This window comes from Oncorhynchus clarkii, chromosome 6 (genome assembly GCF_045791955.1).
Source record: "Oncorhynchus clarkii lewisi isolate Uvic-CL-2024 chromosome 6, UVic_Ocla_1.0, whole genome shotgun sequence".
Classification (NCBI taxonomy): domain Eukaryota; kingdom Metazoa; phylum Chordata; class Actinopteri; order Salmoniformes; family Salmonidae; genus Oncorhynchus; species Oncorhynchus clarkii.
The window spans coordinates 74,029,864-74,056,010 of record NC_092152.1 but is presented as its reverse complement, the minus strand read 5'-3'; the positions used below and the strand labels follow the sequence as shown (position 1 = coordinate 74,056,010).

At 43.6% G+C, this 26,147-nt stretch overlaps 1 protein-coding gene across 1 annotated transcript in view; it reads right to left on the bottom strand.

The window, feature by feature from the left end:
* LOC139411603 (protein naked cuticle homolog 1-like) overlaps positions 1-11,523 on the bottom strand; it is a 43,617-nt gene extending 32,094 nt beyond the window's left edge. Inside the window, exons 1-3 of the mRNA XM_071158167.1 lie at positions 11,362-11,523; positions 11,213-11,245; positions 10,803-10,942 (exon numbers count right to left, since the gene is read on the bottom strand). Coding sequence (XP_071014268.1) covers positions 10,803-10,942; positions 11,213-11,245; positions 11,362-11,386 — 198 coding nt within the window. The 5' untranslated portion in view covers positions 11,387-11,523. The remainder of the gene's footprint in view (positions 1-10,802; positions 10,943-11,212; positions 11,246-11,361) is intronic.
* Positions 11,524-26,147: the final 14,624 nt, after the last annotated feature.

Below are 26,147 nucleotides of genomic sequence, written 5' to 3'. Positions count from 1 at the left end.
CTTTAATAACCCATTTACAAAACCTTTACACCTGCAAAGATAATCTTTTACAGCTCTGCTAGCTTGCTAACCCCTTCAGCAACACACACCACTGTAACCTGCCTGTTTCTCAAGGCATAAAGCAAGGTATTTATTAGGGCTTTGAAAAATATGTAACCACAGCAATTAGCTTTTATCAGGCTGTTTATCAAACAAGTGTCTCACAGAGAGGAGAAAATGGCTGCTTGATCAAGGGTCTTTAAAGCTCATGTTATTCTGCAGTTGGTTCCCCCCAGCCCAGCAGCAGAGAAGGTGTTCATGGAGATACAGTAGATAGACCATATGAACTCCAGGTGGACTGCTCTCTCGCTCTCAATTCAATGGGCTTTATTGGCATGGGAAACATATGTTTACATTGCCAAAGCATGTGAAATAGATGAACAGTAAACATTACACAAATGTTTCAAAGGATCAGAGACAATTCAAATGTCATACGTACAGTATTGTAACGATGTGCAAATAGTACAAAAGGGAAAATAAATAAACATAAATATGGGTTGTATTTACAATGGTGTTTGTTCTTCACTCTCTCGAACACATTCTCCGCCAGCCAGCCCAGCCATGATGAACCCTCTGGGAGAAAGCCTCCATTCCCAGGGGGAGCCGGGATTGGAAAGGAATGGAGACTGCTTGTCACTTGGCCTTGATTTACAGGTGGCCCAGTCTGCCAAGAGTAGCGAATCACTATGTTATGGCCCTTGTCTTTGAATGCAGAGTGAAGTGGAGTACATTTCTTAAGAATGGAAGAGATGAGGGGAGAGGAGCAGTATAGGCAGCAGAGACAGTGTTACACCTCATCTCTGTTTGAAGGTCGTTTGGGGGCTAAAACTGCAATCACATACCTCTCATCTCCACACAGGAAATGATGGAGCTCTTTGGAACCATCTAGCTATACTGCCAAGCAGCAGCAGAGAGTGAGAGCTGTATGCGTTCTAGAGGGCTTGACACAGTGTGTCTAGGAAGTCTGGGTAATTAGTTGAAGTATCATGAGTTGGTTTAGGAGGCGGTGCTGTAGGGGTATGTGTGGGTTCAGACGCCGGTTCAGAATGTGGGAGGGGGTCTACAGCCCTCAAGGGAAGTAGAAAGTGACAGGCACTTCAGCCTCTCACCACAGACAGAGCACTGGGGAGATATCCAGCTAAACACACCTCTGTTCTCTACCTTGTCAGGAAATGACATCTGGGCCTACATCTGCTCTGACTGCCCTTCTTTCAATGTCCCAAGCCATTATCTAAAGGGACCATTCACAGCCACTTCCAGATAGCGGTGTCTAGTTTTTAAACCTAGGACAAAGGTGGAATGAGGTTTAGGTGAACACTTTAAGGTTGACATGAGAAGGAACCCAGAGACCTGGAAGACAGAGTCACCACACCTTAGACCACACAGACTTTATTAGAGCCTATATGAGGACTTTTTCAGCCCAGTCCAGACAGACACCCTCCCAAGTCCACGTCATATGTAACTCTCTCATGTTGAGCTTTAAACTTTACACAAACATTATTTCTAATTACAGACACCCTCCCAAGTCCACGTCATATGTAACTACGTAAAAACCCATCTCTCACATGTTGAACTTTAAAAACTTTACACAAACATTATTTCTAATTACAGACAACTTCTCAACTTAGCAAATAAACACAGGGGCAGAAATAAGCACTTCCAACTCCAGAGAGCACTCTGGTGCCAGTGGCAGGTTTAAGGGGTTTCTATTCATAGCTCTAACCAGAACTAGTGGTCAGGGTTAGCTGTCAGTCATGATAATGAACTTTGGTGGAGCATGTTGTTCACGCTCGTGCTTGACTGAATCCCCTGCAAGCACACAGTGACAAACCAATCAGGAAACGGGCACTCAAACAGGAAGGAACAAAACAAATCTCTGAGCACCCCACTCACAGAATCCAGAACTGTCATTGAACCTCTCACTTTTGTTGGTTTCAAAGATCTTGGGAAATGTGTAGCATTAGCAGTGGCTTCATAATCTCAAGTGAAAGTATCACACCGACGGCATACAAGCGGATTGGCTTTGAAGCATCAAATATGAATCGGCACCGTCAGTTTGTTCCACTTCTACTCCCTTCAGGCAACCCCTGTATTTCACTCACAGATTTCAAAATCTGTGAGGTTCCACTGGTACTGCAGCAGAAAGTTAAAGCAGAACCGTTTCACATAGATAGCTCATTCAGAAGGAGGAGGTGAACAACACACTGCATTTGAAACAGTATTTCCATCAACCCCAGGTGTACCTCAGAGAGGGATACAACTTAAGCTAGGCCCATCGCAGTCCAATGTCTGGGAACACCTAAGCTAGACCCACCACAGTCCAATGTCTGGGAACACCTAAGCTAGACCCACCACAGTCCAATGTCTGGGAACACTTAAGCTAGGCCCACCACAGTCCAATGGCTGGGTACACTTAAGCTAGAAGAACAAAAGCTTCTGGAGCAGAAATGACCCATAGATGTTACAGTGTTTAGTAATTACAGTTGTGCTATTAGAGTTGAAATGGGGTAGCAGAGGCAAGACAGTGAGGCATGTGTTAACATCTGCCTGGTGGGGAGGCCTACAGCGCAGGCCCCTGGATGTTCCTACACACTCATCCCTGTCCCTTGAGCACTGTCATTAGCCCACAAGAGATTCCCCCAGCTGCCCTCATCATCCACACAGATACACCACATGCATACACAAACCAACAAAAACAAATCTGGGCAATATAATCAGAGACCATGGATGAAGAACCAACCAGCCACGCACCCCCACAAACCAGTAGCCACAGTTAAACGCTTGACAGCCTGTGGCCACTTTACATTGTTCCATTGAGAGTTCACACAGACCAACTCCATCTCTGGTTAAGCACTCTTCCGGTTGAGGTTCCTCTGCCTGTGTTGAGCATGAGTAATGGTTTTAAGGTTAACAGCCAGGTCAAATGGGCCTTCAGGGACTCCTCCCTGGTCGTCCTGACCCGGTGACAGGCTGTGATGTGGGGTAAAGTCCTCACCTCTTTGGGCCTCACTCAGGCACCTGTGGAGCATAAACACACCGGAGAGCATCAGGGAGCAGGGCCTTCCTTTACAGCTGGGTCCCCCTGCTCCTGTCCTGTGTTTGGGTTTCTCTCAACCAAAAACATCCCCCTAACAGACAATCCAGGCCACCTCTAACCCATGCCAGCTCCCTCCAGCCCAGACCGAAAACATCCCCTAACAGACAATCCAGGCCACCTCTAACCCATGCCAGCTCCCTCCAGCCCAGACCGAAAACATCCCCTAACAGACAATCCAGGCCCAAATACACACCCTGGGTCCCAGGCGCCATGGGAAGGGCCCAGGCGTCATCGGAAGGGCCCAGGCGCCATGGGAAGGGCCTACCCCCCACGCTGGCTGTCAGGAGGAGGCCACAATGGTCTCAGAGCTGTTTAATGTTTATCTATGCCCCACTTCCTCTGTTCCATCTCAGTCTGTCACTCAAGTGACCACAGGATTCTAGTGGTCATCCTGTGTCTGAAGCAGAGAGTAACGACTCCAAGAGTTGTAGACTGGAGACCATCATTGGTGTCATCCTACTAATGAAAACATGCAAATGTAGAAGTAGACTAAATTGGTATTTGGCTGTTACTACTCCTAAATCAACAAGTAAATTAATATTTTGAGAGAGTGTGTGCTTGACTGTGTGTCTGTGTGTGTATGCGCCTGTCTATGTGTGTGCCTGACTGACTGTGTGTTTGCAGTTTTATTCAGATGATGATCTTGTCCTATTTATAAGAGCTGTATACATGCAGCAACTTTGACTGCTCAGTCAAATTATTCAGTGCTTACTACATGGGCCGGAGCGCAACCCACTGGGGGACCACAAACAAACGAGATAATTATTCAGGGTTTAAACGCTTAAACGCCCACTTCAGCAGAGCCTTTTAAGTGTGTGATTAAAACGGGCACTGAGCTTCACATGGAATGCTCAGCAGAACCCAACGCCACTACAGGAGTTTCTTTCCCGCTCAATCTCCCCCTCTCCTTCTCTCCCACTCAGTCTATACATGGTCCTGCCTCACACGCGCCATCTTTACCAAGTCTTCCTGTCCCATATAACATCCATTACTACCAACACTCTCTGTGACCATCCCTTTTCAATCAGCAAGTGTAAAACAAAAATGGGGATATAGCTTACAGATAGATAGATATATATATATGTAGGATCTGAATTTGATCACTCTTTTACAAAGCAGGAAATGCAAACTTGTAGTGTATTTGAGTTTTTAAAATGCTTCTAAAAAGTTTGTCAATTCCATTTTGAAATTTCAGACTTGATTATTCCTAATGAAAAATGTATCAACTCCTTAAAAAAATTATATTCCACATTTCATTTTGCTGCATGATTATTTTCCTGCTGTAGGAAACTGGCTCAAATTAAGATCCTACATCTACATTTGCTTTCTAGATCTGTTCTGTGTCTGACGCATCCACACATCAAAAGGATAAAGAGAAGAGAGCATCTCAGCATGATGATGTCAGCATGATTAGCTCTATATTTAGATGGTTAATCTGCTAATTAGGCCTTTCACTGATACTTAATATGCACACACATCAATTTGAAAAGCCATCTCAAAACCGGAAACTATAAACTCTGTCACAAACCAAAAGGCAAAGAGAAAAAAGCACTAATATCTATCAGTGGTCCATAGTGTTAAAATTACACCAAAAAAAGTATCTCTATTGGCATACTGAACATACAAACAACTCCTACTGAAAGCCAAGCATCATAAGAGAACAGAGAGGAGAAGATAAACACTTACAATTGATCCTGGGATATTTGTAGCTCCACAGTGAGCAGATATTTGGAGAAACTAAGCCCAAATGTCAGCTGCTAATACCTGGGGATTCAGAGCACATTCCAGGGACTGCTTTGATCTCCTGAGTGCATCCGGACAGCCCATCCCAGACACACGCGCATCCTCATACACGTCTCATGCCGTCCCCCCTGCACACCCCCATAACTCACATGCTCAATCACTATTTTTACACATATAAAAAATCAGATCAAAACATCACACAGACATGGAACCCAACAATAAACTGAGACAAAGGAACAATATTGTGAAGATACTCAACCTAAAATGAATGGCGAACCATGTGAGATGTATCATAACACACAACAGAAAGTTGTAAACAACAGGGCCAACAGTTCTAATGTCTGTGTATCGTGTATTATTATTATTTCTACCTCATTTAGCATATGATTATCATCTCCTCCTTTCACCAAAACCATTTCTGGCAGTCCCATTCACAACACCCAATGAGGGTTATCTACTTCACATTGTCACATAGGGTGAAATTCCTCCAGCTATATAATCTGTGACACACGATCGGGGAAGTGACATTAATGACACCTGCATCTCCTCTCCCTCCCAGTCCCCCAGATACGTAAACGACAACCCAAGACTTCCTCTTCCCTCTTCTATTCTCATTGGAATAACACAGAGCCAGGTGCATGTACCCCTACTCCCTAGCCCTCTCCCCAAAGGCAAACACTTTCTTTTCATAGACCACAACTCCAAACTTCTCCCAGCCTTTCCAAAGGCCAACACCAGGGGGGTGTGGAGAAGTACGGCCTGGTGGGAGAGGGCCATATGACACACTGTCACTCACAGCACGCAGGGAGACAGCTGGTGGGAACAGCACGGGCATGGGGCGAGGACAGAAAGCGAGAAGAGAGGACAGAAAGCGAGAGAGAGGACAGAAAGCGAGAGAGAGGACAGAAAGCGAGAGAGAGGACAGAAAGCGAGAGAGAGAGGACAGAAAGCGAGAGAGAGAGGACAGAAAGCGAGAGAGAGAGGACAGAAAGCGAGAAAGGAAGAGAGGAGTCTGCATTTGAAAGGTGCATTCAGCGCTGAGACAAGGACCCTGTGCTTTTGTGAAGACAATAAAAAACCACTACAGGAGAAGTAAGAAAAGAAGCCCAGAACTGCCATGTCTTTTATCAGACTCAGAGGCTGAGGGTAGCACATTTAAAAGCTTTACTTCAAAAATCAGAGCGCTGGCGCCCAGTGAGAAACACGGGGATGTGGGCAGAAGTTATACTCTTGAGATTCATTTCGGAGTGCTGTTAGTTGTCAGATGTACCTTAAGATATTTTGTCCCAGTTTTGTATGGGTTTAGAACCTAAACTTTAGATGGAAGGTTTTGAAAATGTGCTTTGGAATTGTCAGCCCAGAGAAGGGGTTTGGCGACTCCAGCAGTAGCATCACTGGGGGCTTCCTTTTACTACACAGAGGGTTAGGTCTCACAGAGGGGGCCTCTATATATCCACCTCCCTGGCCCACTTCAAATGCAGTCTAATTTCATCAGCAACAACCAGGCAAGGCCACAGGGTAAACACAAGAAACAGATGGAGCCTGAGAGGGAAAATAGGAAAGGAGAGAGTGAGATGGGGGAGGGGGCTTTAGGGAGGAGGAAAGTTACTTGGCAAGGGTGTGGGGGAAAAAGCCTTAACAAATCATCAAATGAATTCTTTGCAATTTGCTTTCAGCACATTGCAAATTCCCTAGACAGACCGCTGGCTTAGGGTACAACTCATAACACTGCCTGAAGAGGACAGGAGAAGACCGGGTAGGGCAGGAGACCTTCAACACCCGGGCTAAGAGACTTGTTAAGACCCAACAAACCAGACCAGACAGGCATTGGAACTGCCAAATCATAAACTGTTGACTTCTCTACTTCTTAATCATCTAAATTACAAAACGTTACAGGAGATATAAAAACAGCATAGTAAAAAAACAAACTGTGCTTAGAGTCAGAATTAAAGCTGGAATCCTTAGTGGTGAAACTGACATATCTGTTTGGGATAACACAACAACAAAGAAGTTACTGCAAAGAACAAACAGTTTTTCCCCCCTCAGACATTATTGCACACGCGATAGAACTGCAGATTAAGTACTGCAATTTTTTCCCCCAAACTGCTCATTTCATTTGGATGCTGCTCACCTCCGTTTGTCAACAAAACAAAAACAATAACAAAGGTGCTGGGGCAAACAGTGGCGCTGTTTCCCCTAATGTGGATTCTATCTTTAAAGGGCCATAGTCTGGAGAGAAAATGTACCCAGCTCACCTGTTGTGGACCTCACATGACAATACCAGCTGTCCTTACTGCTCAGTTCCACATAAAATAACTGTTAACTTACATTGTGATTTCAAATAATACATATGAACGAGTTAAAATCATCTATATGCACTAAATCTACATGCAAGAAAAGTTCTCTTGACTCTGGAGTCTCTCCTCTTCCAATCTCTCCCCCTACCACATAACAACTCAATGCATATATACCTTAACCAATGATAACAGCCGTGCTAATATAATCAGCTCTACAAAACAAACATGTTCCATATATGGGCATTTCATTTTAATGGAGGTAGGCTATGGCAGTAATCCCCTCTCTCCTTTCAAGAATATGATAGTTTAGTTTGGGAGGTTTCAGATCAAATGGATTCCAGTCTCAGACTCCCCGCTGCTGCCACCATCTGACCCACATTCTCCGGGACCCCAGTTCAGCCGGGAGGCAAAAAGAACACGGCCTATAAAGTATATGTATCCTATAAAACATGGGCTGCTTTTAAAAGGCTAAGAGGGTTGTTTGCATTGTATTCTCACCTAGCTAAGGTTTTAGCCCCTTTTCATTTGACAATACTATGGGGTTAGGGTATTTACTACGACTTATGGAAAGTAGTAACTTCCACAAACTTCCTGTCAAGTTATGTAATGCTAATGCTTCATGATAAGGTTAAGTTATAGATAATTTATAAAGACATATGCTAGTAAATATCTCACTATTTAAAAAAATATCATGTAATTTCAAGCATTGTCATACTTAGCCGTTTTAATTATTATTATTTTTTATCTACAATGCCAAATGGTCCCTAAATAAACAACATATGAACTGCCATGTCAAAGCAAGCAAACAAAATATTCAAAACTTTACAATGAAATATTCAGGTTCGAAAGAGTACTTTGTTGAAGGGAAAAAAACAAAGGGAAAAGCATCCAAATAAATATTGATGTCAGGAACACATTTAGTCTTATTCTATTAATTTTCCCACAGCGCTGTGAAAGCCATTAGGCACATAGAATTAAATAATTTATAAAACAGAAAACTCTGCGAGCCCATCCTGGCCAAATATCACTTCACACCATCTGGGGAATGAAAAAGAGCTCCACAAAACAATCCCACCCTTTCACATGTATCCCACAATGCCCTCTGGTGAGTCTGCTGAACTGAAGAGGGCCCATGGATACCCTAACTGTGCCCAGAGGGCTGCTACACTACACGGAACAGAACACCGAACCCCTTCCTACCCCGATGATGATGTCATAAGGAGGGTCCGATTACAATATGAAGATGTTTATTAGAGGCCTGACAGCATGTCAGGCTTAGTGGCTTTGACACCATGTGCATGCAACAAGCAGACCTGAGGCTGACCCCATCACGGCACTCAGTGCTACACTTGATCACTCGCACGTCAATACAAACTGGACATAAGTAAAAAAAATCTCAGCCCGCTGCTTTTCTCATCAACCTCCCTGGGCTAACAGAGCCTCTCACCTTCACAACAACTGTGTACTTTAGACACAGGTTGGACTTTGATCAAGATATTTTGCCAGCGTGATGATTGTCACTCCCTGAAGGAGTCCTTGACTTGGCTCCTCCCCAGCATATCCCTGTGTCTTCCTCATACCAGAGACATTTAAATGAAATGAACCAGACTGGTCTGGTATGCGCTGCTATCGGTCACTTCCTTATGATGATGACAAGATAATGATAAATCATAAGAAGCCATGCAAAACGAGGCATATGCAATCACATAAAAGATTCAGTTTAGATACATTGCTTTGTGTGCATTGCCAAAGCTTCAAAGTGCTGAGGTAATACATGCTTGGGATAATCCAACCAGAGAAACAACAGCAAACGGTTAGAACACCTCTCATTCAGTTAACACAAGGCTTTTCATGCACACAAGCATGAGCAGCTCACTAGAAATGCAATGTCCATGAAATAGTGTGACATGATTCTCATTGAATGCAACTGCAGCACGAAATGTAGCATGTAAACATCCTAATGGTGGTATGTCTGTGGTCACAACATGATGGCCACTTTGCTGGACAGAGTGTATTAGCTTCCCTCTGTTCCAGTGGGCTGAGTGAGCTCAGTAGCTGAGAAGTGGAAAAGTCCTAGTGGATTTTTTGATGAGCTCTCAATCCTCAAAAATGCTGCCTTTGAAAAGTGAGCATCCCTAACCAGAGGCTTACACCCGGCTCCTCTGAAGCTTTTCCAAAAAAGGATTTCTCCTCTCGACAACAACACAGGTTACGTGCCAAATGGCACCCTATTCCCTATATAGTGCACTACTTTTGACCAGAGGGCTCTGGTTAAAAGTAGTGCACTATATAGGATATCGGGTGCCATTTGGGATACAACCACTGTGTGTTTACCGGGATGACAAATCTGAAACAGACATGACCTCCACCACCTCTATCCTAGCCTTACAATGCAGCCCTGTCACCGGTCTGTCAGACTGCAATGCTTTCAACTCAGCCGTGATCTATTACCTAGAGTATAAACTTTAGCAGCATCTGTTCTTGGTGGTGTGACATTTGTTCCCATGCACCAAAAGTGTCTGATGATAAGACAGTTACCAACGCAAGCAGTGTGTAGCAAGTCAGGGCTCCTTTTGTAAAAAGTTGTACCAGAATATGCTGTTTTGTACTGTATGTTGAAACAAACATGGCTGAAAGACTGAAAGGTGCTGTGGGAAAGATATTTGTTAATAGAGAGAGGTTTAAACACAATTCTACAAAGTTTTCCCTCTTAAATATTTGGTCTATCATGTATATGGGGCCAAGTGTGTACTGTCAACAGCCATGTCATTGTGTTAACATGTCACACTTTTATTCTCCAGAATCACAAAACACACAACATCCTTACAAACTGTTTGCAATGGAATGAAATAAACACACTGATAAGAACGTCACACGTAAAGAAGAGGAAGAAGTTTGTGCAAACTGAATTTTGAATAGCAGCTTTTATCTGCCACACCTGCATGAGACTTCTAATGTGCCACTGCATTCAATCATTTCCATGTTTCTGGATGAGAGAGTCAAGAATGTCTATCTATGTTGTCTAGCCAACAATGCAAATAAGGATTATCTAAACAAACAAAACCATACATATGCAAACTATCCGTGTGATGTCAGCTTTATATTATCAACCATTTACCATTTTTTAATTGAGATTATTAGTCTAGCCTATAACTTTCCCTCAACTAGCCTATAACTAAACACACTGCTACTTTCTTTTTACAACATTTCTGGTTCTCTTTTCAACTTCTGCATGATGCACAGAAAAAATAGAAATAAGAAACTTTTATTGAGAATGTCATTGAATAGGTCTATGTCAAAAGCAGAATTGAGAAAAATTAAGCAGGCAACATCTGAAGATTTGGTTGGCTATTTATCAGGTATTATCGTTCCATTGGTGTATTGCAATAAGGTGACTGAGAATCTACCATTGTATTTTTTTTTTATGAACTTAATTCGAAACAACCGATAAACTCAGTTAAACTTTAGACTAGTAAAAATAAATGCAGCCTTGGCTAAGCCTCGAAAGGGAAGCTAAGAAAGTTAGGACCGTCCAGGCTTCATTGTATCAACATCAAACTGAGATTAACAATCTTGTTTTTGAAATCATAATAATTTATTTAAACATTTATTTTTTATAAACTTACCCGAGTAGACAAGCCGCACTTATTCGTGTGGTGACAGTCCTGTTGCTCAAGCCGCGAACCCGTGCAATAGTATTTCTGTTTCACGAGCCAATCGTCAATTCCTTTCCTTGCCAAACAGGCATTAACTACAAAACTGTCGCCTGAAATCAACATAAAAAGGTGCGTTATTGCAATGTAAACAACATGTTACGGTTAGGTTACAATGTAACATATTTCTTCAGCATTGTGCTTTTTTCATAAATTTTCTTGACTTCGTCTGATGTTGTCAACGAGTCGGTCATTATTGGTGCATGGATAAATGGGATGATAGACTGGACATACTTTTAACAATGTATATTTTCAACAAATATAATAAAATATAGACAACAAATGTATAGCCTGTCCTAAGTGTAGGCCTATGGGCTACTCACCCTCCGGACTTTCCCTCGGTTTACAAATCGCAGCTTTTCGGGACAATTGTCGAGAGAAACAGAGAACATAAAGATAGGCATTACTCAAAAGTATTACCGCAAGATAGGCATTCACACAATTCAGCATTTTTCGGTAAAACATATCTTACCATGTTTCGAGTGAAGTTTACCCATTTCTCTGCATTGAGTTGGGATTGAAAAACATCAAATGTATTTATAATCCAGAAATCAGCGAAATCCAGACGATACAAAAAGCGTCCGTAAAGAAAGCAGCAGGCTGCACTCTGCACATCCTACGGCAACAGCGCCACACCAGCCTTTGATCCGAAGAAAGCTCCCTCCTTCGTCTCGCTTCCAAGCGTAAAGGAGGCGGTTACCAAAACCCGCACTTCAACCGCTGAATGAACATGATTGACACCTCGCCCAAGATTAGTCGACTTGCAGGCAGGCTCTCTTCTGTTTTATTGGACGAAGGCGGCACATGAGTGCCAGCCGAGATTCTTTCGGAGTTTCCACATATAAAAAGAGCAGCAATGCAGCAGCCCCCGTCACCACTACCACCATTCCCAGCCAGCCAAGTAGGCGCAGTGGTCGAAGAGCAGCGCAATAGCGCTTTAAAGGATATTTCGCAGGACGATACAAAAGAATGAATAAAAACAGTTATTTGATTGATAGACACGCAAACATAATATTTTATGAATCATACAAACGGTTGGATTAATTGCTACCTATAATAACTTGTTTACAATTTTTTCATAGTTCACACTGTGGGAGAGAGTCCTGAATAAACACAAACTAATGTTTATAGAATACAACTTATAATATTTATGGCACTTATAGAACACTTTGTGATCCCAGTTTTAAAACTAAAATAAACACAAGACAAACTCATTTGGGGCATACATTTGATAAACCATAAATGCCCTTCGGACATTTTACAACATACTATATGAGCCTCAAAAAGAAAGGAGGACCAAGGCACTCTTCATATAATTAATTAAAATGCCTTTATTAGTATGGCATGTTCAATAGAAACAACGTTTTGTTTTAAACGACGCGTTTCGGCTGCATGGCCTTCGTCAGGGAGTACAAAAAAACACAAAAAAATACTATATGAGCCTGTTGACAGCACAGTTTTGAGACACATCACATTTTTTAATGTATATAATACTAGCTACATTTAAAATCTCATGAAGTCCCATACAACTTTGAAATTTGTTCAAGGTCTTACAAAAAAAAGACAATTATTGCTTTAACAAAAAAAGTGCACAATTTCACAGGATGGGTCCCACGTGGCCCAAGTGTAATGGCCCTTAATTATCCCGGGCCTCTATAACAGTCAAGGCTATGTTTAAGTTTACAGGCCTGGTCAGCCTCCTGCAGCAGTTTAGATCTACCAAGCCATTGTAACGGATGTGAAACGGCTAGCTTAGTTAGCGTGGGCGCTAAATAGCGTTTCAATCAGTGACGTCACTTGCTCTGAGACCTTGAAGTAGTAGTTCCCCTTGCTCTGCAAGGGCCGTGGCGCGATGGGTAACGATGCTTCGAGGGTGACTGTTGATGTGTGCAGAAGGTCCCTGGTTTGCGCCCGGGTATGGGCGAGGGGACGGTCTAAACTTATACTGTTACACCATGCAACCACCTGCACCACCAACCCACATGCCTGGACAGTGTGCGAATTACGGGAGGCAGGGGGGGCTCAGACCTCCGAATGAGACATGAGCTCCCCTTAATGCAACAAAAGTCTAACTCTGGAGCCAGTGGGTTTGGCGACGAGTATGAAGCGAGGGCCAGCCAACGAGAGCTTACAGGTCGGAGTGGTGGGTAGTATATGGGGCTTTGGTGACAAAACGGATGACAATATCATATACTGTATCCAATTTGTTGAGTGTTGGAGGCTATTTTGTAAATCACATCGCCGAAATCGAGGATCCTTAGGATATTCAGTTTTACAAGGGTAAGTTTGGCAGCATGAGTGAAGGATGCCTTGTTGCGAAATAGAAAGCCAATTCTAGATTTTGTATTGGAGATGCTTAATGTGAGTCTGGAAGGAGAGTTTACAGTCTAACCAGACACCTAGGTATTTGTAGTTGTCCATATATTCTAAGTCAGAGCCGTCCAGAGTAGTGATGCTGGACGGGCGAGCAGGTGCGGGCAGTGATCGGTTGAAGAGCATGCATTTAGTTGCATTTAAGAGCAGTTGGAGGCCACAGAAGGAGAGTTGTATGCCATTGAAGCTTGTCTGGAGGTTTCTTAACACAGTGTCCAAAGAAGGGCCAGAAGTATACAGAATGGTGTCGTCTGCGTAGAGGTGGATCAGAGAATCACCAGCAGCAAGAGCGACATCATAGATGTATACAGAGAAGAGAGTCTGCCCGGGAATTGAACCCTGCGGCACCCCCATAGAGACTGCCAGAGGTCCGGACAACAGGCCCTCCGATTTGACACTCTGAACTCTATCTGAGAAGAGGTTGGTGAACCAGGCGAGGCAGTCATTTGAGAAACCAAGGCTGATGAGTCTGCCGATAAGAATGTAGTGATTGACAGAATCGGAAGCCAGAATCGAAATGGTCGGTAATCTGTTTGTTAACTTGGCTTTCGAAGACCTTATAAAGGCAGGAGAATAAGAGCACCTCCTCCCAGCTGCCCACTGCACTGAGGATTGGAAACATTGTCACCACCGATAAATCTACGATAATTGATCATTTCAATAAGCATTTTTCTACGGCTGGCCATGCTTTCCAACTGGCTACCCCTACCCCGGCCAACATCTCAGTACCCCCTGCAGCAACTTGCCCAACTCAGCTCACTGGTCTGAGCAACTAGCAACACCCACCCATAGCACGCACTCCAGCAGGTATATTTCACTGGTCATCCCCAAAGCCAACACTTCCTTTGGCCGCCTTTCCTTACAGTTCTCTGCTGCCAAAGACTGGAACAAGTTGCAAAAAATCACTGAAGCTGTAGTCTTATATCTCCCACTCTAACTTTAAGCATCAGCTGTCAGAGCAGCTTACCGATCACTGTACCTGTACACAGCCAGTCTGTAAATAGCACACCCAACTACCTCATCCCCATATTGTTTTATATCCTCTTGCTCTTTTGCACCCCACTATCTCTACTTGCACATCTTCATCTACACATCTATCACTCCAGTGTTAATGCTAAATTGCAATTATTTATCCTCTATGGCCTATTTATTGCCTTACCTCCCTACTCTTCTACATTGCACATGCTGTACATAGATTTTTGTATTGTGTAATTGACTGTACATTTGTTTATGTGTAACTCCTTGTTATTGTTTTTGTTGCACTGCTTTGCTTTATCTTGGCCAGGTCGCAGTTGTAAATGAAAACTTATTCTCAACTGGCCTACCTGGTCAAATAAAGGTGAAATAAAAAAATTAAAAAATACATTAACCGAATATGCACATTTTGAAGTAATTTGTTTAACAATCAGATGAAAACCTCATGACTGGTTTTTGTTCATGCCACATTAAAAGATAATACATGTTTACTGTTAAAATACATGTATTTTCTATTAGGCCCATTACATTTTTAGTGCACGGCACAATAGGAAGTCCCTTGAAAAAAAAAAAGACCGCCAAATGTCACAATATAATTCTCACTCTGTGCCTGGGTGTGCAGCTCCACGGTCTGCTCTCTGCTAGTCCTTCCCTGGGGCTCAAGACTCCAGGCCTGGCTTGCACTCTGCTGATCCTACCCTGAATTCTTTACATTTATTTAACTAGGCAAGTCAGTTAAGAACAAAATATTATTTACAATGATAGCCTATCGGGGAACAGTGGGTTATTGCCTTGTTCAGAGGCAGAATTACAGATTTTTTTTTCAACTCGGCGATTTGATCCAGCATCCATTTGGTTACTGGCCCAACGATCTAACCACTAGCCTACCTCCCGCCCCAAAGGCTCCAGGCAATGCTCCATTAGCAGTGTCTGCCTCTGACAGACCCTGGGCCCTGCTAAAGCGGATAAAATCACTGGCACCGGGGCCTCCACCGAAATCTTAACTGCTGGCAGTAGCAGCAAAACCACTCCAGTCCAAAACCACTCCTGTCGACTACCTGCCTGCCTGCCTCTTAGACATGGTTCAGCAAGACCGAAGAGTGTAGTTTCTAAGTCAGCCAGACCGGAGTCTGTAGATCTGGCTGGATAAGAGTTGGTAGAGTGAGTTATGACACTGTGGAGTACATGTTAGAGGAAGGGGGCCTTCTGTCTCTCCTTCACTGGAAACCTGTGGTCTCTCTTGCTCTGTGGTCTCTATCTCGCTTTCTCTCTCTGTCTGTCTCTCACTCTGTCTCTCTTTTTGTCTCTCTCTTTCTCTCTCTGTCTGTCTCTCTGTCTGTCTCTCTTTTTGTCTCTACCCCTCCCCCTCTAACTGTATTCAGCTGAAGTCGAGCCTGAAGACACTCGTGGGAGCAGGTCCATGTGGGAGGTCTGGTCTCAGAGTGTGTGGTGTGGTGGCGGTATGGTACTCTGAGCACTATACCAGCTACCTGCACAGGAAGTCTGCTAAAGTAGTGCACTAAGAGAAACATTACTGTGGTTTCATTTAAGTTCAAGCAAGTGGGATGTTTTTTGAAGGGGAGGTCATGCTCAATAATCTAATCTCCTCCCACTTTTCTGGGGGATTTTCGCTTCTTGGAGGATTCAAATGTACATACAGTGGAAGCAGCAAACTTGTCCTTGACACCATCCAAGTGCATTTCCACTGAACAGAGGTTTTCTGCATCCTGAGTCTATCATCACATTGTACCAGAGGAATTAGGCCTCTCTCTTTGAACTCCTCTGCCAAAGACACGCAGATGAGCTTGTTATTATAGCCGCTAGGCTCGCTTGTGTTCGCTGGGAACCAAGGCCTGTCCCTATGACACACTTCCTGTTCTTTGAAGAGGCCAACGGAGAGATGGCTTTGCGTCCCTATTTCCGAGTCTGGCGCTTTGATGCCTGGGAGAGGAGGTGGAGGGGGTTTCAAGCCAGAATTCCATCGCACGGATGGATCTGAATCAAACTCCAACCACTCACACCCATTGATTTTGTTATTGTGCACTGGGCTACTTTCAGCTCCATTACCCATCATCCCGCTATGGAATGGACCAAAAATATATTTCAAAAGGGGTCATCTTCTTATTCATGTGTCTCTAATAACATACTTGATACATCATGTACAGAGCAGTGCAGTATTATCTGTCTGGCTTGGACTTCAGAGAGTAAACAAGATAACAACAGTCACATAGAGGTGAAAGGAAGGTGCTCTTTGAGGTATAAGTACACAGCGGAAGAGGAGTGTAGACTGAGGTCTTAAGATGGACACCTGCCTGGCTGTCAACCTATTTACTGACCACCTTGGTGGCCAAGCCCGGTTGATTCCACCCTGTCCTCTCCCTGGCAACAGGAATCATAGGGAACATAATAGGGGACACTCCCTGGATTCGGGGGGGGGGGGGGGGATCTAATGCTTTGTCTGTGTTTATGTCCTTGTAACAATGTTAGGGAGGCTGCCTGGGCTGCACACTGGATGCCGCTACAGTGAGGAGGGGGGGTGCGGAGGGAGCATATAGAGAAAGGGCCTAGGGTCTAGCTGAGCAGCTGCTGGGCGCTTAGAGGACAAACATGTGACTGTTGCCATTTTGTAGCGGGACAAAAGGAGGGGGATGTTGTAAAGGGCAGAAGACAATCGTGATTGAAGTACAGTGTTGGTTCCTGGAGCGGTGGTGACTCAGCTGATTGTGGTGAGCTCAGCGTGTGATGTGTCAGGCGAGGGGTCTTCAGGAAGGGAGCTCTGGCCTGTCGTGTGTATGCCATTCCATATGGAGAATAGAGAACGCTGCCTATAGTCATCCAGTGCTGAATTAATCTACAAAAAATGTATGGACTCAGTGTACTGTAACCTGGCCCCCAGTGTCCGGTCTGGAGCGTGAAGTCACGAGCTCTGCTGGTAGCAACCCAGTGGTGCCAAAAGCCCTGGTCTGCCCTAGAAATGTAAATTACGATTGCCAGAACAGCAAAACATTTTTTTATATGGCAGTTTTGGGTTATAAAATGTGTTTATTATGATCAAGTTCGGTCCCCACTGTGAATTCTTTTTAAGTTTGCTACAAATCAAGATATTTCATTAAGTAGTTATCCATTCTGACAGAGACCAATCACAGACCGGCAGGCTACGAGGAGGCTCACGCCCTCTTGCACGGTCTTTGCAGACCTGGTGTGGTGTGCTACAGTATCCAGATGAGATCGTGGAGTTAACGAGCCTGTCAAGTGGAGATGGAGGAGCTGATCAATGGCTATGGGGCTGACAGAGGATGGACATGGAGGATTGGCTCACACTATGTTTGAAATATCAATTTAATATGCAGTTATAATTGTGTTAGATTAAAGTGACTGAGGATCATATAATGCATCGTCAAGTATTATATACAAAGTCCCACTATGGCTGACCAAACATAGTAATACGCATACCTAATTAAATGTGTATTCCATATGTTTAAGTTGATCTAAACTGATAAACCTATCATCTTTTCAAGTCATTTGTGTTTTTAGACATGTACTGTTGTCACGCCCTGACCGTAGATTGCTTTGTATATTTCTATTTTTTGGGGGCCAGGGTGTGATTTGGGTGGGCATTCTATGTTTGTATGTCTAGGTTTTTGTATTTCTATGTTTCGGCCGGGTATGGTTCTCAATCAGGGACAGCTGTCTATCATTGTCTCTGATTGGGAATCATACTTAGGTAGCCGGTTTTCCACTTTTAGGTGTGGGTAGTTGTATTTCTGTTTAGTGTTTGTTTCACCTTGCATGACTCTTTTGGGTTTTCCTTTTGTTATTTTTGTATTCAGTGTTCAGTTCCTTATAATAAAGATGAACACGTATCCCGCTGCATTTTGGTCTGACGATTCCTCTTCTTCCGATGAAAGCCGTTACAACTGTATACTGTATATGTTTGATTGAACTCTTCAAGGAGAGTTTTTAGGGTGTGTGAAGTGACCAGCTGCAGACCATATATCCAACTCTGACACTTTTATGCTTAAATGCAGTTTTCGCGATATCAATAAAGACTTAATGAAAGTAGAAGGCAAAATTAAAACTGAAGGTGCTGCTGAACTGGAATATATGCATACCTTACAAATAAAGAATAATCCGGCCTTATTTCTTTTAAGAGACTTATCTTAATTATCTGCTGATCTAGTACTTTGTTATTGGCTTGTAGTGTAAAAGAGGGGAAACTCTGGTGTCCCACTTAAATATTCCTTTTTATCTAATGAAGGTGGCATGTAAAAACACTCTTAATAGGGCCTTAAGCCCACTAAGCTTTTTTCTGCTAAATGTGTCTACAGTATAGAAGACAGTAATGGAGTAAATTATTTGTAGTGTGTAATAACGAAGTTAACGTACACTGTCTGCCACAGACTTTCAGTCACAGTTCCAGATGGTTGTATTAATTTTTCCTCTCTGACACAAAATCTTGTCCCAAATTTAGCTCTACTATAATCAATACCTCTTCTTTTTCACAATTTGCTCCACCCGGCACTGACTCTGGTTCCTTTTTGAAGCGGTGGGGATGTAGACCCATCCAGAACGAGGACACAATTAGTGTATTCAGCCGAAAACAGTGGGGATCCTCCTTTGATGTGGGGATCAAATGAAGGAGCTGTGTGTTTTTGTCCAAAATGACAGGCTTGCCAGGTTTACTAATGGGTAGCTAATAGAAAGAGAGGTTTATGATGCTCATTAATTACATGGCCTGTCATGTGCAGGAAAGGGAGAAAAGTGGATAGGAAAAGAAAGGGAGTGGGACGCAATGGAGGAAGGGGAAGGGGATGAAGACACAGAGCGAGTGGGGAGGAGGTGAGGAAAGAGGCTGGGTGTACTAATTTGTGAAAGAGAAAATTGGGAATGGGAGATGAGTGTAGAAAGAGTGAGAGGAAAATTGGGGACAGAGGGAGAGAAACAGACAGAACAGGCGGGATGGTCTGTAATGGTCTTGGAGTGAAAGAGTGCTGGGGCAAAATCTGAGAAAGAGAGAGAATCAGAAAGTAAGAGAGAGAGGAACAGAGAGAGAGTAGAAGAAGAAAGCTGAATGGAGAAATAATGGGAGAGAAGTAAAAAGGGAGGAGATAAAATAATCCTTTCCTGAGATAAGAGAAGCCACCAAGACAGGAGCTTCAAAGAGCAGAGAGCCACTCTCGTGGGAGCGCGCCGTAAACCTTTCCACATCTTCAGAGGGAAATTCAGTCCCTGATCCAAACACGCCCTGGTTCTCAGCACCCACGACTCTGCAGGCGTCCGAGGCTCGGCACCTCCTGGGGTGGCTCGCACACTTCCAAAGCAACACTTCCCTTTGAACTGCCTTGGCCCCACGTTGAGCAGCAATGGTGATCTGCACACAAGGTGCAAATGTGAATGGTTAATGAGAAGCACTAAAAAAACATCAGAGCAGCGCTCTGCCACACCTACTAGTCAGGGGGAGAAAAATACAGAAATATCTCTCATATCACCTCGAACCAGCACCAATTCACCTCACACAAACCCTGTCTCTATAGACGTTGATTTGTCATCTCAAACTGTGGCATTAACAATACCCCTTGTCCTACTAACGGAAACCTATTCTATCCGTGAGAATACTTGATGATACTTCATGGTAATAGCATGTCATTTATTATTATTTTATTTTAAGCCTTCCCTAAACCATAGCCCTAACCTTAACCACTCTGAATTAATACCTAAACTGTTAACCTTTTGAGTTGTTTTTGTTTTAACCCTGTAACCATGTGGAATTAACCCTGTAACCAAGCAAAATGAATGCGTAAAATATAGAAGTTCGTCCGTAATAAGGATTCATATTTTCCCGGAAATCTACCAAGTTTCAATACAGTGAGTAATTCATAATTATGCAGAGAGTCCTGGCAAATACTACAAAAATAGGAATTGTCCATTTAAAGGGTTTACAACCAAGATATGGTCACTATGCCTGGGTTCTCCCCAAATGAGAGGGGCGCTTCTCGGCTTGGTTGCGCCACTATGTAAAGATTTCAGAGCAAATTAAACTGATATTTAGTAATGATAGGCTATCTTTGATCGCCAATTACATTGTTGTGAATTGCAAAACAGGCTGTTCATAAGTTCTGAGCGTTATTTTCTTCATTTAATTCAGAGCATTTCAGCAGTAGGCTATCTCGACACAGAGAGGACCCCGAGTATATCATTGTAGAATCATACAAGCTTTGTAACAGCAGTCAAACAAAAGTCAAATGACCAAAGTTGCTAAACTTGCTAGATAACCTCCTTCCACAAATGACGTAATATCTTTTATATTTGGCAAAATCGGGTTGATGATTATACAGACAGAGGATCAGCTCATGAATAATGGGGTGAAGAGTGGAAATAGTTTAAATATCAAGGTATCTTAATGGGGACCAACTCCATTTAAAAAATATCCATATCTACTTTCATACCGTTTGTTGATCACACAAACGCTCTCATATGGACGGCAAGTACGAGATGTTATACTAGGGGTATTTTGACATGCATAGTTGACATGTTTTGATAATACAACCTATGGATTACAGAATAGTTATGAATTTTCATGCGAGACAGAAGTTAGGATTTGGGTTCAGTGGGATTGGGACTGGAAAGGAAAATAGCCTCGGAGGCTCTAGGACAGGAGAAGATATCATTTCCCCTTATGTCTCTGGATTGTCAACAGACTTCATGTCTGTGACAGATATGCGTATGTAGTGAATTGTGCATAGGCCTATCTCATTTGTGACTGTCTGAAGAGTCACAATTACAGCTCAAAGAGGCACACATTATTTTATAGGCTATACTGTAGGGGTTTCCTGTAGGGTTTATTAACTATTCTCGGGTTGCGTGTGCAGTCCGACAGTGTCAATTATGCATTTTGCTTTGAATTTATGTGGATTTTGTGTGAAGTAAATATGCTAGGCTAAAGGCTTCCATGCTACAACCTGTTTGGACAATGTGATATTTTCACCAAAATAAGCCTATTTTGTGGAATTGCATTAGGGAATAATTTTGTCATTTCCCTGGTCTTGCCATTTTATTTTTGGGGGAAATGTGAAGAGTGTTCCTGGGACAGTCCTGGGATCAAGGTTACCCATGTTAACCCCTAATTCATAATACGTTGAATTTCGAAGGGAAACTATGAGATCTTGTTGGCATTGTGAGCCTGTCAGTAGCAATGACTGGGCCTAGGCCATGGCTTCTCTCTCCTCCCTGCAGGGCTGGACATCAGCAGCGCTACTCACTCCACCATCCACCAGACTGGTTGGTTAATTTAGCTAAACTCTGAGTCTCCTACACATAGAGGCCCAGATGGCTATGGAATTAATTATCCCAGGCCCTGGAAATGAGCAGCCTGTGTTTTGAATAGTTTCATCAAGCTTTGAAAGTGCACTCTCTCTTTTTCTCTCTGTCTCTTTCTCTATCTCTCTTTCTCTGCTCAGGTTCAATCGCTAGAGGACCACGATCGGATTGTGGCGCAGTGTTATATCATCTTCAAGGTATTCGCCGTGAACTGCTATGCAGCCATGGCTGTAGCCCACACAGAAAAACAATGGGCGGCTAATACCTAAATATTTACTGCCGCTTATCCACAGCAAAGAGGGCTGTTTGGAATAACATGGCCCAGGGTTTGACAGGGTTTGGTGGGGTGGGCCCGCAGGCTGTGGTTGCAGAGAGACTTCCTCTCCACGGGCCCCTGAGCTTACAACCTTTCACACACAGACACACGGGAAGCCAGGAGAATGTTTTTATTTCTTACACGACGATGGTATGGAGAACAAGGAAAAAGGGACCATTGGAGGGAGATGTAAGTCTGATAGAACTATGTAGAGGGGGGAGAAGGGTGGAAGAGAGAGAGAGAGAGAGAGAGAGAGAGAGAGAGAGAGAGAGAGAGAGAGGCAAACAGGCTATTTGCACACTGCCCACAAAATGAGGTGGAAACTGAGCTGCACTTCCCAACCTCGTGCCAAATGTATGACCATATTAGAGACACATATTTCACTGAGATTACACAGACCCACAAAGAATTAGAAAACAAATCCAATATTGATAAACTCACATGTCTATTGGGTGAAATAACACAGTGTTCAATCACAGCAGCAGCATTTGTTACCTGTTGCCACAAGAAAAGGGCAACCAGTGAAGAACAGCACTAAATCTCCCAGACACCTCTAGGGCCTGAGCCTGCAGCAGAGGTGAAGGGAGGAGCCTGTCTTGACTGGGCTGGGTTGGGGGGAGAAGAGCCAAGGAAGATGGGTGGTGGTGCTGGATTCAATGTTGACTCCAGAGTGGTATACTTATCTGTCGGAAAGATATCAGTTTGTCTCTGTGAATGGTTTGTCCTCTGACAAATCAACTGTAAATTTCGGTGTTCCTCAAGGTTCCGTTTTAGGACCACTATTGTTTTCACTATATATTTTACCTCTTGGGGATGTCATTCGAAAACATAATGTTAACTTTCACTGCTATGCGGATGACACACAGCTGTACATTTCAATTAAACATGGTGAAGCCCCAAAATTGCCCTTGCTAGAAGAATGTGTTTCAGACATAAGGAAGTGGATGGCTGCAAACTTTCTACTTTTAAACTCGGACAAAACAGAGATGCTTGTTCTAGGTCCCAAGAAACAAAGAGATCTTCTGTTGAATCTGACAATTAATCTTAATGGTTGTACAGTCGTCTCAAATAAAACTGTGAAGGACCTCGGCGTTACTCTGGACCCTGATCTCTCTTTTGAAGAACATATCAAGACCATTTCAAGGACAGCTTTTTTCCATCTACGTAACATTGCAAAAATCAGAAACTTTCTGTCCAAAAATGATGCAGAAAAATTAATCCATGCTTTTGTCACTTCCAGGTTAGACTACTGCAATGCTCTACTTTCCGGCTACCCGGATAAAGCACTAAATAAACTTCAGTTAGTGCTAAATACGGCTGCTAGAATCCTGACTAGAACCAAAAAATTTGATCATATTACTCCAGTGCTAGCCTCTCTACACTGGCTTCCTGTCAAAGCAAGGGCTGATTTCAAGGTTTTACTGCTAACCTACAAAGCATTACATGGGCTTGCTCCTACCTATCTCTCTGATTTGGTCCTGCCGTACATACCTACACGTACGCTACGGTCACAAGACGCAGGCCTCCTAATTGTCCCTAGAATTTTTAAGCAAACAGCTGGAGGCAGGGCTTTCTCCTATAGAGCTCCATTTTTATGGAACGGTCTGCCTACCCATGTCAGAGACGCAAACTCGGTCTCAACCTTTAAGTCTCTACTGAAGACTCATCTCTTCAGTGGGTCATATGATTGAGTGTAGTCTGGCCCAGGAGTGGGAGGGTGAACGGAAAGGCTCTGGAGCAACGAACCGCCCTTGCTGTCTCTGCCTGGCCGGTTCCCCTCTTTCCACTGGGATTCTCTGCCTCTAACCCTATTACAGGGGCTGAGTCACTGGCTTTACTGGGGCTCTCTCATGCCGTCCCTGGAGGGGGTGCGTCACCTGAGTGGGTTGAGTCACTGATGTGGTCATCCTGTCTGGGTTGGCGCCCCCCCCCCCCCCCCCCCTTGGGTTGTGCCGTGGCGGAGGTCTTTGTGGGCTATACTCAGCCTTGTCTCAGGATGGTAAGTTGGTGGTTGAAGATATCCCTCTAGTGTTGTGGGGGCTGTGCTTTGGCAAAGTGGGTGGGGTTATATCCTTCCTGTTTGGCCCTGTCCGGGGGTGTCCTCGGATGGGGCCACAGTGTCTCCTGACCCCTCCTGTCTCAGCCTCCAGTATTTATGCTGCAGTAGTTTATGTGTCGGGGGGCTAGGGTCAGTTTGTTATATCTGGAGTACTTCTCCTGTCCTATTCGGTGTCCTGTGTGAATCTAAGTGTGCGTTCTCTAATTCTCTCCTTCTCTCTCTCGGAGGACCTGAGCCCTAGGACCATGCCCCAGGACTACCTGACATGATGACTCCTTGCTGTCCCCAGTCCACCTGGCTGTGCTGCTGCTCCAGTTTCAACTGACCTGAGCCATAGGACCATGCCCCAGGAATACCTGACATGATGACTCCTTGCTGTCCCCAGTCCACCTGACTGTGCTGCTGCTCCAGTTTCAACTATTCTGCCTTATTATAATTCGACCATGCTGGTCATTTATGAACATTTGAACATCTTGACCATGTTTTGTTATAATCTCCACCCGGCACAGCCAGAAGAGGACTGGCCACCCCACATAGCCTGGTTCCTCTCTAGGTTTCTTCCTAGGTTTTGGCCTTTCTAGGGAGTTTTTCCTAGCCACCGTGCTTCTACACCTGCATTGCTTGCTGTTTGGGGTTTTAGGCTGGGTTTCTGTACAGCACTTTGAGATATCAGCTGATGTACGAAGGGCTATATGAATAAATTTGATTTGATTTGATTTGATTTATACTACAAATCTAGATAGAGGAGTTAGCGAGCTAACTTTGGTCAACTCTAAGTTCAACTCGGGGTAATCGGTGACACAAAAGGGCCTTTTAGCAGAGTACATTTCTATTGCAACAAATACTTCAGAACTCACCTGCTTTGGGGCAGGCTAACTCAGGGCTAACTCCTCTTTTCATGAATGAAGTGTTTGAGCCATGAGTTGAGGAGAAATAAAATTAGATGCCCTCTCTCTCGCAAAGAGTGCGTCATCATCCCTTCATTCTCCGGACCATATTTGAGGAAGATAACTGATTAAATATTTGAATAATCATATGTTCTTAAGTGTGTTAAAAATAGTAATATTAAAAAAATAGACCACAAGACGGCACATTTAATATCCCATTTCACACCATAGCCTGGTGAATTTTCAGGTTGTGATTATAATAATAATTTGGTGGGTGCTTATATTTGTCCTATTTCCCACAAGTACAGTACAAGTGTGTATTCTGATGTATGTGTGAATTGGAAATGTTTCTTTGTACTCACAACTCCCCATGAGACACCCTCGGAGAGTGGGGTCATGGCCAAGGTCTGCCACCATTAAACGGTGACCCTGGAGCAGTGGTTCCCAAAATTTTTATAGTCCCGTACCCCTTCAAACATTCAACCTCCAGCTGCATACCCCCTCTAGAACCAGGGTCAGTGCACTCTCAAATCTTTTTTCCCATCATTGTAAGCCTGCCACAAACACACTATATGATACATTTATTAAACATAAGAATGAGTGTCTTTGTCACAACCAGGCTTGTGGGAAGTGACAAAGAGCTCTTATAGGACCAGGGCACAAATAATAATATAATAATAATCAATAATTTTGCTCTTTATTTCACCATCTTACAGGCCTCCCGAGTGGCGCAGTGGTCTAAGCCAATACATCTCAACGCAAGAGGCATCACTGCAGTACCTGGTTTGAATCCAGGCTGCATCACATCAGGCTGTGATTGGGTGTCCCATAGGGTGGAGCACAATTGGCCCAGTGTCGTCCGGGGTAGGTCGTCATTGTAAATAGGATTTTGTTCCTAACTGACTTGCCCAGTTAAATAAAGGTTACACACATATAAAACCTTATTTGTTCATTGAAAATTGTGAATAACTCACCACAGGTTAATGAGAAGGGTGTGCTTGAAAGGATACACATAACTCATAACACATAACTGGGTTGTATTGGAGATAGTCTCAGACTTAAATCCTTTTCTACACACAGTCTGTGCCTGTATTTAGATTTCATGCTAGTGAGGGCCGAGAATCCACTCTCACATAGGTACGTGATTGCAAAGGGCGTATTACTATATCACATTTGAGATTGTCTGTAAGCTTGAGTTCATTTGCACACAAAAAAATCATACAATGATGGAAAGACCTGTGTGTTGTCCTTGTTAATGCAGAGAGAGAAGAGCTTCAATTTCTTAGTCATAGCCTCAATTTTGTCACAGACATTGAATATAGTTGTGGAGA